Source organism: Bufo bufo, chromosome 2, assembly GCF_905171765.1.
Source record: "Bufo bufo chromosome 2, aBufBuf1.1, whole genome shotgun sequence".
NCBI classification, from domain to species: Eukaryota; Metazoa; Chordata; class Amphibia; order Anura; family Bufonidae; genus Bufo; species Bufo bufo.
This window is the reverse complement of record NC_053390.1, coordinates 507,088,677-507,104,354: the sequence shown is the minus strand read 5'-3', so window position 1 is coordinate 507,104,354 and position 15,678 is coordinate 507,088,677. Positions and strand designations below refer to the sequence as shown.

The 15,678-nt window shown below is 43.1% G+C and overlaps 1 protein-coding gene across 3 annotated transcripts in view; it reads left to right on the top strand.

Moving 5' to 3' along the window:
- Nucleotides 1–15,678, top strand: part of ELP1 (elongator acetyltransferase complex subunit 1) — a 119,135-nt gene that overhangs the window by 14,264 nt on the left and 89,193 nt on the right. For 2 of the 3 annotated variants that reach the window (XM_040417844.1, XM_040417843.1), the window contains exon 9: nucleotides 5,167–5,290. In XM_040417844.1, coding sequence (XP_040273778.1) covers nucleotides 5,167–5,290 — 124 coding nt within the window. Of the gene's footprint in view, nucleotides 1–5,166; nucleotides 5,291–15,678 lie in introns of those variants that run through there. The other variant, XM_040417845.1, reaches the window with a different exon arrangement.

The window sequence follows — 15,678 nt, the reverse complement described above, 5'->3', positions numbered from 1 at the left end:
TCTGGGCTGCTGGCAGTCTCCAAGCTGCCTGCGTTCCCACCCAAAATCCAGGGGGTCCCCAAGCCCGCTGCTTGTTCCCGGTCTCCAGGAGGCAAGGAGGACCAGAGGTTCCTAAAGCCTCTGTATCCCGCCAGCTTTCGGGTCACCAGGTGCGGCCTCTGCTAAGTCCCCTCTGTTACCGGTGTAGCTACCCTCACCAAGGGGTTACACACCGAAGCTGGTGACCAGGCTGGAGCCAGGGGGGCAGAAAACGCCAGACGGGTGAGTATTCTCTGTCCCCAAGGCCCCATTCCTCCTCCCTCCCCATTCTCAGGTTCTCCCCTGTGAATATCCCCCACGGAGGCCTGTTTACCTTCCCCTGAGGCCTCAGCTTTGGCAGATGTCCCTCCCCTGGCGGAGGGAAGGGGGAGGCTTCATGTCAGGCCACCTTCTGTTTATTCCCAGCGTTCCGGTCCATGTCTTCCACCGGGGCCGCTGGTAATTGAGTCCCCGGCTTCTCTGGGGCCTACCCCCTATCTGGCTACCCGTGGCAGTTCCCTAGCTCCTGGCCGGGTTATTGTCCGGCCGGGGTATGTCTCAGGTTTGCTCTCCCTCCCTGCTTTGCCGCCCCAACTGGAAGTTCTTCCGGTCGGCCCGGCCTGTACTCGAGGCCCCGGCTCTGCAGCCTACATAGGCCACTGTTTCGGGGGCGGGAACTGTTCTATCAGAGCACGAAATTTTCGCCATTTCTTCTTCCCACCAGCGGCCAATAAACTTCGCCCCTGGGTTTAACCCTTTCTTTGCCTTCAGTACTACTGCGCTGGACAAAATGCTTCCTGGACTTGAGACAGCTGTAATTAAAAACTATATAGATTATTAACCCTCAGAGCTATCTGGTCCTGTTCTGGACCTATTTCCCACCACCGTTCCATAGTCGGAGTTCTTACCACTACAGCTGGATGCTCGCACTACCACTGGATACATATGTCCGGTAGTCTTGCACTACCGCTAAATACCGCATTTCCTGTAGTTCTATAGGCGAAGTCGTTTCACTACTACTGGATTCTGTAGGTCCTGTCACTTTCCCCTCCTTCCTTAGGTGGAATATGTGTGCTTACCACTGGACCCTGTACATCCTGTAGCATTACCCTCCTTCCTTAGGCGGAGTAATTGCACTTACACTGGATGCTGTACTGCCTGTAGCATTACCCTCCTTCCTTAGGCGGAGTAATTGCACTTACACTGGATGTTGTACTGCCTGTAGCATTACCCTCCTTCCATAGGCGGAGTAATTCCACTTACACTGGATACCGTACAGCCTGTAGCATTACCCTTCCTACATAGGCGGAGTACTTGCACTACCACTGGATACTGTACAGCCTATCGCATTACCATTCTTCCATAGGTGGAGTAATTGCACTTCCACTGGGTACTGTACAGCCTGTAGCATTACCCTTCTTACATAGACGGTGTAATAGCACTTCCATTGGGTACCGTACAGTCCGTACCATTATTCTCTTTCCATAGGCAGAGTAATAGCTCCACCACTGGATTCTATACAGCCTGTAGCATTACCCTCCTTCCATAGGCGGAGTAATGGCACTACCAGTGGATACGGTATAGCCTGTAGCTTTACCCTCCTTCCATGGGTGGGGTACTTGCACTTCCATTGAGTGCCGTTCAGCCTGTATCAATACCCTCCTTTTTCAATTGACGGAGTGTTTGCACTTGCCTCTCTATTCTATTTGTTCTGTATCATCACTCTCTAGCATTGTCCTCTTTCCATAGGAAGACTATTTACACCACTACTGGATACCGGACGTCCTGTAGCATTACCCTCCTTCCATAGGCGGAGTAGTTGAACTATCACTGGATCCTATACTTCCGCTAGCATTCCTCTCCTTCCGTAGTAGGAGTATTTGCACTTACTCCGGATACTGTACATTTTGTGGTATTACCCTCTTTCCATAGAGTAGTTGCACTACCACTGGTTCCTATATAGACTATCGCATTACCCTCCTTCATTAGGCGGGTAACTGCACTTCCACCGGATACCATACATCATGTTGCATTACCCCCTCCGCAGGCGGAGTAATTGCACCAATACTGGTTATCATCTGTCCTTTTGGATTTCCCCCTTCCATAGGTGGATTAGTTGCACCACAATTGCATACTGTAGATCCTGTAGCATTACCCTCCTTCCATTGGCGGAGTAGTTGCACAACCAGTAGTGCTTACACTACCAGTGGACCTGGTACATCTTGTCGGGTCCCCCTCTTTCCATCAGTGCAGTGATTCCCTACCTCTGCAAGCTTTCCATCCTATTGCATTTTCCGTCTTTCTCAGGTGGAGTAATCGCTTGAACGTTGACTACCGCAACTATATACTCGAGTATAAGCCGACCCGAATATAAGCTGAGGCCCCTAATTTTACCCCCAAAAAATGGGAAAAATTATTGATTCTAGTATAAGACTAGGGTGGGAAATGCAGCTATAATGCAGAGTGTATGTGTATATAATGCACACACTCTACATTATATACACACATCTGCAAGAGGGTGACTCAGATTGATGGGAGTCTGACTCTGACTCCCTGTATTTAATGCAGAGTGTGTGCATTATATACACACACACTCTGCATTAAATACAGGGAGTCAGACTCCCATCAACTGGGCATTTATTTATTTATTATTATTTTTAAAAAAATATTTATCAGGTTGTTTATTTTTATTTTTTTGTCCCCCCCCCCTCCCCCTCCCTACTTCATACTTGGCCAGGGGGAGGGGGGGAGTGGGGCTGTCCAGGGGCCGGTACTTACTGCCGGTGTAAATCTCACGGTCTGCTCCCAGTGTAAATCTCGCGGCCCGCGTGTCTCGCGAGATTTACACTGGGAGCTTAACAGAGGTGCCGCGCGGACGTGCTGGGAGCTGACCGGAGCAGCTGTAAAGGTAAGTAACAGCTTCTCCGGCCCCCAACATGTCATGGTCTGTATTATGGCAATGTAAGTTGCCATAATACAGACCTAGACTCGAGTATAAGACAAGGGGGCTTTTTGAGCACAAAAATATGTGCCAAAAAACTCGTCTTATACTCGAGTATATACGGTACTCTCACTTCTTCCTTGTCACATTGTATCCTGTTCTATGGATGGCCTATTGCTAGACTCGGTCCCTACAGTCGCCTTATCCCCCGTCATAGGTGGTATTTTGGCACTACTACTGGATACGGTGACTACACCATACTATCCCCTTTCTCAGGTAGTCATTGTTTGGATTGGATTGGTGTCGGGCGCCTACGTGGCAGCCTCTGTCTTCCAGGTAGGACTGTAGCTGACAGGCTGTTGACTCAACACGCTCGGCGTCCATTCTCAGTCAGTAGGTGGAACGTCTGCACTGCTTGCCACTTTCCTTCCTTCTCAAGTGGAGGATTGCGCTAGCACCATTTTCTTGGTGACTACTGCTGTTTGGCCTCATTCTCAGGGGAAGCCTCTCCTCTGGCCCTAGAGACCTTAGTTGTGCTATGGCCTCCCCCCATGAGGCAGCCTTGCGCTGGCCATAGATTTTATGGCTACTCCTGTTCTGTGGCCACTACTGTGTGACTCCGTCCCAGGGGGAGTATTTGTGTTCATCGTTGTTACCGCATCCCCTTTCTCCATGTGGCGTATCCTGGTGTTTTGTGCAGTATCTGCGCACTATTCCTCCTTCTAGGGGTGGAACCTTCTTGCTAGTTGTAGCTGTGATTGTGCCTACATTTCCTTCTCACAGGTGGCACTGTGCTCATGTTCTGCCATCACCGGGTGCAATAGATCCTCCAGGCCTTATATGTATGGTGTTCCTGAGGCGCTGGCTGACAGGTGCTCTTATTCCATATAGTGCTGTCATCTGCCCATACCATGACATGCTGCAGTTGGTGGGTTTGCTCACTTCTCGTGGGTATTAGTATGGTTTTCTGTGCATGGCATAACCTGCCGATTTTCTATGGCGCTGGCTTTGCTCCTTCTTCCCTTCACACGTAGTGCATTGCCTCTACCATCTACTATATTGACAGCATCCGCGTTGCCTCCTTGGAGATTTGGGTCTGCACTTATTCAGTTTGCATATGTGAATTGTTTGCATGGCTCCCCTCCCCTGGTAGAGCGGTCGTACTGTCTGTGTTGTCACCCCTAAATGCTGGTTCCCTACTGAGCCGCTTCAGCCACTTCTACTTCTCCCCTTCCGCAGGGCAAGTAGTTGCACTTTCTCCAGATACTGTCTGCCTGCTCGGCCAGTTTCCATAGCCATTGGGTTCTCGTATGCCCCCTTTCTGCTGTGGAGTGCCTGCGCGGGTGGTATTGGTTTTGTTACCAGTTTTTTTTCTGGGACTTGTGGCGTTTGGTGTCCACACCCCCTTTCCGGCGTACTATTTATGCCATCTCTGTTTTTTTTGCTGCCAGGTTACTCCCCTCCTTTTTTGTGGTTTGGGTTCCCATTGACTTTCTTCACTCCCTCAAGAGCTTTTTCTTGTGGGCCATTTTCATGCCTGTCATCCAGGTTCTCTAGCCCTGCCTTGTTCGTCATGGTCCCAATGGAGTGGTTTTCTCTTCTGGCAGCCTGTTATGGTTTTGGGGCCTTGTCTTCTGGCACCCCTACTTCGTCCCCGTGGGGGGGATTTATTTATTTTTGTCACATCTGCACTTCTCTGTCCCTTGATATCCAGACGCTATTTTTAGTTAGTCTTCTTTCAATCAGTTTTCTACTGAGTGGTTCCCTTTTTTTCTTCTCGCACCATGTTGTGTCTGTTGATGGTTGTAGCGTGATTCTTTTTCCTGGGGTTCTGACCCATGGATATCACTTCCTCAGAAGTCTTCTGCAGTCTCTTAAGCCGTGATTTATGTTCCCTGGAATGTTCTTTCTTCTGCCCAGCCGGAGTCACTCCGTGTTTAGCTGCTCTCTGGCTGGCCTTCCTGGGAATGATTATTCCTGTCTCTTTTCCAGGTTCCGGGTGTGTCCTTGCATTTCTGTTTGGGGCATTATGACCGGCGTTGGATTCATTCTGTTCTTGTTCCTTCCCCATGGTACTGCTCTTTAACGTCCCATGTTCTTCTGTGTCCCCCATTGACACGAGCGAGAAAATATATTTTGCAAACTCTAACTCAATAAATGAAAGTTAATCGTGGGACGATCCCTTTGTTTTCTATTATAATTTCAAGGCCTTCAGGTAGTTTGATTGCTTCGACTCAGAGCAAGCCCAACAAGCATGATGTGATTTTCTTTGAGAAGAATGGGCTTGTACATGGAGAATTCACACTACCTTTTGCAAAAGGAGAAGTTCAGGTAAGAGAGAGTTAATACATTCACATGCATTGGTGTTAAGACAAAGCTGACTGTCTGTCTTCTTTAAACTGAATTTAATTTTGCACAAATATGGTTAATTTGATATTAAAGGGTCATTTCTGTCAAAACGAAGTATGTTTTTAAACTCTGTATTCAAGCCGTTTTTTGACTTTGCAACAGTTTTTTTCTTTTTCATTTTAGCAGTACTATTTTACTGAAAACTTAATACAAAATATTGCCTTTCTGTAGCAGTCAGCAAAAATGGTAACATCTCCTATGCAGATAGTTAATCGATTGTCAGTTTACTGCTCCTGTGAGAGAAAGATGTTAACTGCAAGGTTATCCTCATGATTATAGCAGGTGTACAATTGAGATGACAGTATGACAGATCTATTGTTGTCTTGCTAGGCCTAGATAAAGATGCCCACGGAAGAGCATTGCTTCAATTAGTGTCAGTGTTGTAACTTTCATGCAGTTATACCATGCAACTACTGTGACGGGAGGGGGCCCCAGTGCTGAACTGCCTCTTCTGTTCCCACATAAAAACACTGTATTTTCATGCAGCTTCCACTAGGGACAGATCAGTGTTGAGTTTTACAGTTTCCATTGCAGTCAATGGTAACTGTATAGATTCCTTTGCATGGATATCCCCTTAGCGGTGGCTTCAGCCAGACAGTTTTATGATGCAATGTAATTCAGACATAGAACTGTATAGGGGGATTTAGTAATGTGCCTATGCCAGTTGTGTGGTGTTAATGCATTGATAAATCTGGTGTTCAGAATGAGCCTCATATTTATGAAACGCCTGTTCCACATATAAGTCAATAAAATCGAGAGAGGGAGACTTTATTACAGTTTTTAGATTAAAATTCCACTTTACTACTTCTACTCTATGCTACTGAGTTTACATTTGTCCAAAATCTGTGGCATCACACTTTGCATTCCGTTCTGCTTAGGAATTTGTGATGCACGCCTACTGGTAAACTGAGTGGGGCAGTGGGGGGCATGCTAAGTTTTGATGGGGGAGGTCTTGTGATATGTGTATGTGCTCTTTTAATTAGAGGGGCCTCTCTCTGATGGCAGTGATGGTGTGAATGAGAGAGTTAAAGGTTATAGACACCTTTGTGCACTTACAACGAATAACCCCATATCTTACGATAATGCAGCACATAATAAAATTACACTTGTTTGTTTACTGGTAACAGCTTTGCTTCACATGCTCTCAAAAATGCTCTTCTATGAATTTTGCTCAGTGCTGTCATCTCCTGTGAGGCTCTGTGGGTGTTCCTGTGGATTTCACATGCACCAGCACAAGCTCTGCTGCCCCGCCCCCACATCCTGTTACACAGCACAGCTAGCAGCCACTTACATATAGGCTGCTGGAACTTGTAAGATTTAATTCCAATCCACATGGTGAGTCTTACAGTATGCTCCAATCTAAAGATCTATTTCTCACTTTCCCTTCTGTAGAAAATCTATTATTTGTGGACAGCAATAGATATTTCTGCTGATAACATTAGTGCAGCGATCTACAGTCAGAACCATGGTGTTATAAGCAGGATATAGATCTCATTACTGACAGCTCTCACTACATGCACTCTCTTCTGAACACAGTATTGTGTGCAGTCCGCACCGTGAGCGGTCACTTTTCCCACCCAGACTAGTACAGTGTGACGACACACAATGCATATAAGTACACATAGAAGTACATAGTGGGGGAGATATATCAAAACTGGTGTAAAGTAGAACTGGCTTAGTTGACCATAGCAACCAATCAGATTCCACCTTTCATTTTCTAATGAAGCTGTAAAAAATGAAAGGTAGAATCTGATTGGTTGCTATGGGCAACTAGGCCGGTTCTACTTTACACCAGTTTGATAATGTCCGCACTCTCAAACACTTAATTCACACCTGTGGTCTCACCCCTTCCGCAAAATTGTGGAACAGATGCGGACCCGTTATGCGGATGTGTGAATGGACCCTTAGTTATGGTCCGTGGTAGCAGAATCCATAATGGAATTCATACATAACCCGAACCTGAACCTTGTACACCAAACTGGGGTGAAAAAAGTGTTTTTCTTTTCACTCAGAGTGCTGCCATTTTTAAAAATTCTTATATTGTCCTGGATTTGTTGCCGGATCCATTGGCCTGCACCTCTATTATATTATATATATATATATATATATATATATATATATATATATATATATCTTTTGCTAGGCAAGGTAACCAAAAAATGGCTGTTCTGGCACAGTTTTTATTTTTTGTTTTTTAACAATGTTCTCCTGACAGAGTAGATAATGTGATATTTTATAGAGCAGGTCGTAACGATGTGGCGATACCTAATATGTCTATTTTTATTTTATTTTTATTTTGTATTTACACAATAAAAAAAGTTTAAAAAAAAAAATCATGTTTTTGTGTTTCCATTTTCTGACAACCATATTTTATTTTTATTTTTATTTTTTGGGCGACAACATACAGCTGACAGCAGAGGTTGCACTACATTTTTTCCAGAAGAGTAAAAATACTACTCTTAACAATTTTGAGGAGTATTTTTAGCTGAGGAGGAGTAAAAATTTTGCGGTAATTCATATATATAATGCATAGGCCCACATAACGTTATGAGGCTGATATTTCTGCAGGGAAACCATTGCTAGTCTCCCATGCAGAAATAAACATAAGACCACTGCTGCCATGCACGGCGCCCACCTGACGCTGCCATGCACGGCACCCACCTGACGCTGCCATGCACGGCGCCCACCTGACGCTGCCATGCATGGCGCCCACCTGACGCTGCCATGCATGGCGCCCACCTGACGCACTCTGCATTCTCCACCAGCACAGTCCTACTGTGTTCCCCTAACTCCTCCCACACACATGGCTGATCACATGACTGTGACATCACCACAGGTCCTGTAACCACAACGTAGTCTGGAGCTGCTCCTGGTGAAAAAAAGATGCTAGTGAGGGGCTGGGCTTCATGGGAGAGGGGCGGGGCTGCACGTGTGCGGGACCTAGCAGCTTCAGATGCAGTGCTCCTGACTATGCGGGGGGGGGGGGGGGAGGAGGAGGAAGATGGAGACTGTGCATGCTCCTGATTTTATAGAAAATAATTACAAAGAATAGTCACACATTGGTTAACCACCTCGGCTCCCCTAGCTTAAACACCCTTAATGACCAGACCACTTTTTACAATTCTGCACTACACTACTTTCACCGTTTATTGCGCGGTCATACAACTTGCCACCCAAATGAATTTTACCTCCTTTTCTTCTCACTAATAGAGCTTTCATTTGGTGGTATTTCATTGCTGCTGACATTTTTACTTTTTTTGTTATTAATCAAAATTGATCGAATTTTTTGCAAAAAAATGAAATTTTTCACTTTCTGTTGTAATTTTTTTTTTTAAAAAACTACGTTTCTATATAAATTTTTCTAAATTTATTGTTCTACATGTCTTTGATAAAAAAAAATGCAATAAGTGTATATTTATTGGTTTGCGCAAAAGTTATAGCGTTTACAAACTATGGTACAAAAATGTGAATTTCCGCATTTTGAAGCGGCTCTGACTTTCTGAGCACCTGTCATGTTTCCTGAGGTTCTACAAAGCCCAGACAGTAAAAACACCCCACAAATGACCCCATTTCGGAAAGTAGACATATCTCTCTAAAAGTCAACTTTTCCCATATTTTTTTTTTTTTTTTATATACAAAGTTGTCATTTTAGAGAGATATTTCTCACCCAGCATGGGTATATGTAAAAAGACACCCCAAAACACATTGCCCAACTTCTCCTGAGTACGGCGATACCACATGTGTGACACTTTTTTGCAGCCTAGGTGCGCAAAGGGTCCAAAATTCTAAAGAGCACCTTTAGGATTTCACAGGGCATTTTCTACGTATTTGGATTCCAAAATACTTCTCACGCTTTAGGTCCCCTACAATGCCAGGGCAGTATAAATGCCCCACAAGTCACCCCATTTTGGAAAGAAGACACCCCCAAGGTATTCCGTGAGGGGCATGGCGAGTTCCTAGAATTTTTAATATTTTTTTTTGGCACAAGTTAGCGGAAAATTATATTTTTATTTAAATTTTTTCTTACAAAGTCTCATATTCCACTAACTTGTGACAAAAAATAAAATTTTACATGAACTCGCCATGCCCCTCACGAAATACCTTGCGGTGTCTTCTTTCCAAAATGGGGTCACATGTGGGGTATTTATACTGCCCTGGCATTTTAGGGGCCCTAAAGCGTGAGAAGAAGTCTGGAATATGTCTAAAAAATTTTACGCATTTGGATTCCGTGAGGGGTATGGTGAGTTCATGTGAGATTTAATTTTTTGTCACAAGTTAGTGGAATATGAGACTTTGTAAGAAAAAAAACAAAAAAACTATAAAAAAAAATCTATTTCCGCTAACTTGTGACAAAAAAAAATAAAAAATCTGCTATGAACTCGCCATGCCCCTCAAAAGTGATCTTTTTATAGCGACGCAGCGATTTTACGGTGTTTTTGCAGTGATCAGAAAAACTAATATTCTGTCACTGCGTTGGGGAGGACTGAACGCAAGTGTGCGCACAAGATCAGGCCTGATCGGGCGAACACTGCGTTTTTTGTAGAGCCTATAGAACATGTCCTATTCTTGTCCGCAATTGCGGACAAGAAAAGGCATTTTCTATATAGTTCTGGCAATGTGCGGATCCGCAAAATGCGGAAAGCACATTGCCAGTGTCTGTGTTTTGCGGATCCGCGGTGTCTGTGTTTTGCGGATCCGTGGATCCGCAAAACACATACGGGCGTCTGAATGGAGCCTGACAGGGGGGTGATCAGTGAGTCTATATGGGGTGATCACCCCCTTGTAAGGCTCCATTCAGACGTCCGTATGTGTTTTGCGGATCCGATCCGTGGATCCGCAAAACACATACGGGCGTCTGAATGGAGCCTGACAGGGGGGTGATCAGTGAGTCTATATGGGGTGATCACCCCCTTGTAAGGCTCCATTCAGACGTCCGTATGTGTTTTGCGGATCCGATCCGTGGATCCGCAAAACACATACGGACGTCTGAATGGAGCCTTACAGGGGGGTGATCAATGACAGGGGGGTGATCAGGGAGTCTAATATGGGGTGATCAGGGGTTAATAAGTGACAGGGGGGGGGATGTAGTGTAGTGGTGTTTGGTGCTACTTTACAGAGCTGCCTGTGTCTTCTGGTGGTCAATCCAAGCAAAAGGGACCACCAGAGGACCAGGTAGCAGGTATATTAGACGCTGTTAACAAAACAGCGTCTAATATACCTTTTAGGGGTTAAAAAAATCGGATCTACAGCCTGCCAGCGAATGATCGCCGCTGGCAGGCTGTAGATGAGCTCGTTTACCTGCAGTTCCTGTGAACGCGCGCGCCTGTGTGCGCGCGTTCACAGGAAATCTCGCGAGATGACGCGCCGGCGTGTCTAGGAGGAATGAATCGACCGCCTCCGGAACGCAATCCTGCGTTAGGCGGTCCGGAGGCGGTTAATATGTGCTAAAACATTTTTTTTATGGAAGTGTCCTTTTAAGATACAGAGAAAAGTCAGGCTTTTTTATTTATTTAACTGTATTATATTTTGTCTTGGAAAATGCAATCCTAATAGCACAGACTAGGAAATTGCAGGAGGGGTAATTCACAAGTAACATAATACATGATCGAGTGACAGGATAATAGGTTACCTTCACTTTTCTGTGAACTTCATAAGTAACAGTGGTTTTTGATGGAAAAAAGATACTAGTATAAATCATAAAGAAAAAAGCACCAGCTAGATTTGATAGCAGAGTTTAAGATGTCGCGGGCTAGCAAAGATGCTAGAATAAGGGTCCTTTTACATACAGTCAGGTCCATAAATATTGGGACATTGATACAAATCTAACATTTTTGGCTCTATACACCACCACAATGGATTTGAAATGAAACTAACAAGATGTGCTTTAAAGGATAACTGTTGTATTATTTTTTTTTTTTGGAGTATTGGATTGTGGTGATTAATATCTCCTTGGTGACCCTATTTCAACTTTTCACTGTGTATTCAATTACCCCTTAATTCCACATTTTTGTTCCCTGTACTGCCTACTTTTACCTGTGCTTAAAATAGTGTTGCTAGGCATGGTCCGTCTATCTGTTGAAGGACGGAGGACGCAGAAGCACGCTGCGTGCAAGGTCACATTACTGACAGCCAGGGACTGTAAGTAAATGATTAAAGCCAGGTCCTCCCCAGCAGCTGATAACAGTGCCTGGGCTGTGTGCACTTCTCCCTGTCCCTACGCTTGGCAGACGCTCCCTCACTCAGCAGAGCTGGAGAATGCAGAGTGGAAGCAGCGCACAACAGGGAAGGGAGCTCTGTCATCTGCTCAGTGTATAAATGAAAGCAACATGTGGTAAGAGGACCCCTTTGTGCTGCAGGAGATTAACCCTTTAAGGAGGAGGGCTCTGGTTACTGACACTTTTGGGGGGCTATTGTTACTGGCTAGTGAGGGCAGGCGGGATTAGCCTCAGGGTGAGGGCAGTGGCGGCCATCTTAACTGAATAGTGAAATTGCAGTTTTATGCAGACTGGTTGCTAAGGGCTGAATCTTATTAAATATGGGGTAAGTTAGTCTAATAGTAACTGATTCTGGAATATCATGTTATTAGTAACTACATATATGAAAATTGAAATTGGGGTCTAAATGTGACAGTTATCCTTTAACTGCAGACTGTCAGCTTTAATTTGAGGGTATTTACATCCAAATCAGGTGAACGGTGTAGGAATTACAATAGTTTGCATATGTGCCTCCCACTTGTTAAGGAGCCAAAAGTAATGGGACAGAATAATAATCATAAATCAAACTTTCACTTTTTAATACTTGGTTGCAAATCCTTTGCAGTCAATTACAGCCTGAAGTCTGGAATGCATAGACATTACCAGACACTGGGTTTCATCCTTGGTGATGCTCTGCCAGGCCTCTACTGCAACTGTCTTCAGTTCCTGCTTGTTCTTGGGGCATTTTCCCTTCAGTTTTGTCTTCAGCAAGTGAAATGCATGCTCAATCGGATTCAGGTTAGGTGATTGACTTGGTCATTGCATAACATTCCACTTCTTTCCCTTAAAAAAAACTCAGAAGAAGACTGGCACTCCAACATATACTGATCACATGGACACAATGTATCAAAAATAGTGTAGTATTACATATATTTATTTATGTCACTCAACAAATAAAACACGCCTAAAACATCCTAAAAGCATAAAAACCATGTATATAAATATGTGCACAAAAAACTTCAAACAAGGACAAATAATCCGTATAATTAGTCACAGACCAAATGTGTATAGGTCATTCATAGTGGCAGATCCTTTTTATTATGGATCTTTGGCCACCAATTTAATGGCGGTATTAGATGGATTCAATATAGTATAGTTGATTTTATAGATATATATCGACCATTGGGTATTTCACAATCTTTCATGGGTTGAAAGGATGATGTGTTTACGCCATGTATACATAGATAAGCAATCCACAATCCTCTCTTACTCTCCGTCTGTGAACTGACAGTTCAAAGATCACTACGGCCAAATTGTTGCAGACGCTATATCAGCAAAGGCTGTTGGATACTTCCACTTTTGATATTTGGTTGTACAAATCATATACAGTTGCCGTTTTATGGGTATTTAGGAATCGGAGGCAATATGAGCACAATGGGTATTTTACTCAGTTTCGTCGGTAGACCCGCTGTGGCGTCCCACTTCAGTGGGCTTACCTGAAGTTGTGGTCAATACCGGTATGCTAGATGTTACAAGTGGGGTCCGTCATCTCAGCAAGAGGATTTTAGCCAGGTAACGAGGCTGTGCTGGGTGTCGGCGTCTCACGCTATGCTCGGTGTTGGTGTGTCACGCGATCCACTCTGAATCTCGCGGGAAGAAGTTCAAATCCAATGTTCTTATGTCTCCGATCCGGTTTAGTTTTACTGAGCTTCAGACTTTCGCATGTTGTACTTCCAAATATTCTTTCCCATCTATGGCAGTTTAGTCATTAAATGTTTTATGCAGATACCAGATGCGTTTCAGGGAATGCTTTCCCCTTCTTCAGTGGCTACATTCAATGTTTGCAAATCCGGTCTTTGATATCTTAATCTGGCTGATGTAAAAACGTGGTCTGGATTTTTGTTATCCGCTTCTGTAGTTCTAGTGCCCTTGCGGTTTCAATGCGTTATACATGCGTTTTTTGGTCTATATTTGCAAAATTATATTTTGCATCTATTCTATAGGTTAGAAAATTTATCACAATAAAAGAAATACAATGAAAATGCAATAAAAATACAATAAAAGTGTAATAAAAATGTTTAAGTGGGTAAATCTGATGATAAGTACTCAACATACATAGATAAATACTCGACCTTAGTAATGGGTTTATATTATAAAATAAAATAAAACTCCATAGTGTATTTATGCTTTTTTACTATGGTGTAATATATATACAGTACAGACCAAAAGTTTGGACCCACCTTCTCATTCAAAGAGTTTTCTTTATTTTCATGACTATGAAAATTGTAGATTCACACCGAAGGCATCAAAACTATGAATTAACACATGTGGAATTATATACATAACAAACAAGTGGGAAACAACTGAAAATATGTCATATTCTAGGTTCTTCAAAGTAGCCACCTTTTGCTTTGATTACTGCTTTGCACACTCTTGGCATTCTCTTGATGAGCTTCAAGAGGTAGTCCCCTGAAATGGTCTTCCAACAGTCTGGAAGGAGTTCCCAGAGATGCTTAGCACTTGGCCCTTTTGCCTTCACTCTGCGGTCCAGCTCACCCCAAACCATCTCGATTGGGTTCAGGTCTGGTGACTGTGGAGGCCAGGTCATCTGGCGCAGCACCCCATCACTCTCCTTCATGGTCAAATAGCCCTTACTTTCAAAGTTTTCCCAATTTTTCAGCTGACTGACCTTCATTTCTTAAAGTAATGATGGCCACTCGTTTTTCTTTACTTAGCTGCTTTTTTCTTGCCATAATACAAATTCTAACAGTCTATTCAGTAGGACTATCAGCTGTGTAACCACCTGACTTCTCCTCAACGCAACTGATGGTCCCAACCCCATTTATAAGGCAAGAAATCCCACCTATTAAACCTGACAGGGCACACCTGTGAAGTGAAAACCATTTCAGGGGACTACCTCTTGAAGCTCATCAAGAGAATGCCAAGAGTGTGCAAAGCAGTAATCAAAGCAAAAGGTGGCTACTTTGAAGAACCTAGAATATGACATATTTTCAGTTGTTTCACACTTGTTTGTTATGTATATAATTCCACATGTGTTAATTCATAGTTTTGATGCCTTCAGTGTGAATCTACAATTTTTATAGTCATGAAAATAAAGAAAACTCTTTGAATGAGGTGTGTCCAAACTTTTGGTCTGTACTGTGTGTGTGTGTGTGTGTGTGTGTGTATGTATATGTATGTATATGTATGTATATATATATATATATATATATATATATGTATGTATGTGTGTGTGTATATATATATATATATATATATATATATATATATATTTATTATAATATTTATGTTTATATATTTACACACTCATCATAACGTATACTATTTTTTTTCAATGAAAACGGTGTTTATTTTACCGGATATTGGATATCCTAAAATTTTATGAACTATTAAAAATCCTAGTATAAGATGTATTTTATGATGCAGTGCTGATCTCCCATAAGTAGGGGGAACCGTGTACCATTCTACATATGTCACACCTGGATTGTCATAGGAAGCCAAAAATTTCTAGTCCAGCATTTAAGCCTGCTGGCAGGAGGCTTCCAAAATCATAGATTCGTCTCGATTCTACTCTCGACATTCTTTCTATATGGTTTCCTCCCCTCCAGTGTTTCTCTATTTTTTTTTCCAATACTGTAAACGTTAGGCCTTTATGGTTTTTGTTATGAGATTCATTAAAATGCTTGGATAATGAATTTTTTTCATATCCATTTTTTATATTGGTTAGATGTTCCGATATTCTAACCTTTTAATGGTCTCTCTTAGTTCTGCCAATATATTGTCTTTGGCATGGGCATTGGACCAAATAGACTACACTTGAAGAATTACATGTCAAGAGATGTTTAATCTCCATGGAAAAAGAATTCTGTGTGGAAGAGACCTTATTCGTTCTTTTTGGAAAGTTGGTACTTCTACAACCTACACATTTTCCGCACCTATAAAAACCATTCAATCTTAACCAGTTCTGCATTGGTGATGTCTTCTTGTGTTTGTGCTTTATCGAGGGGGCCACTTTTAAGCCTAGGTTTGGTGCTCTTGTATAGGTGATGAGTCCTATATTTTTCAGGACAAAACCATAGTGCCAATGCCGTTTAA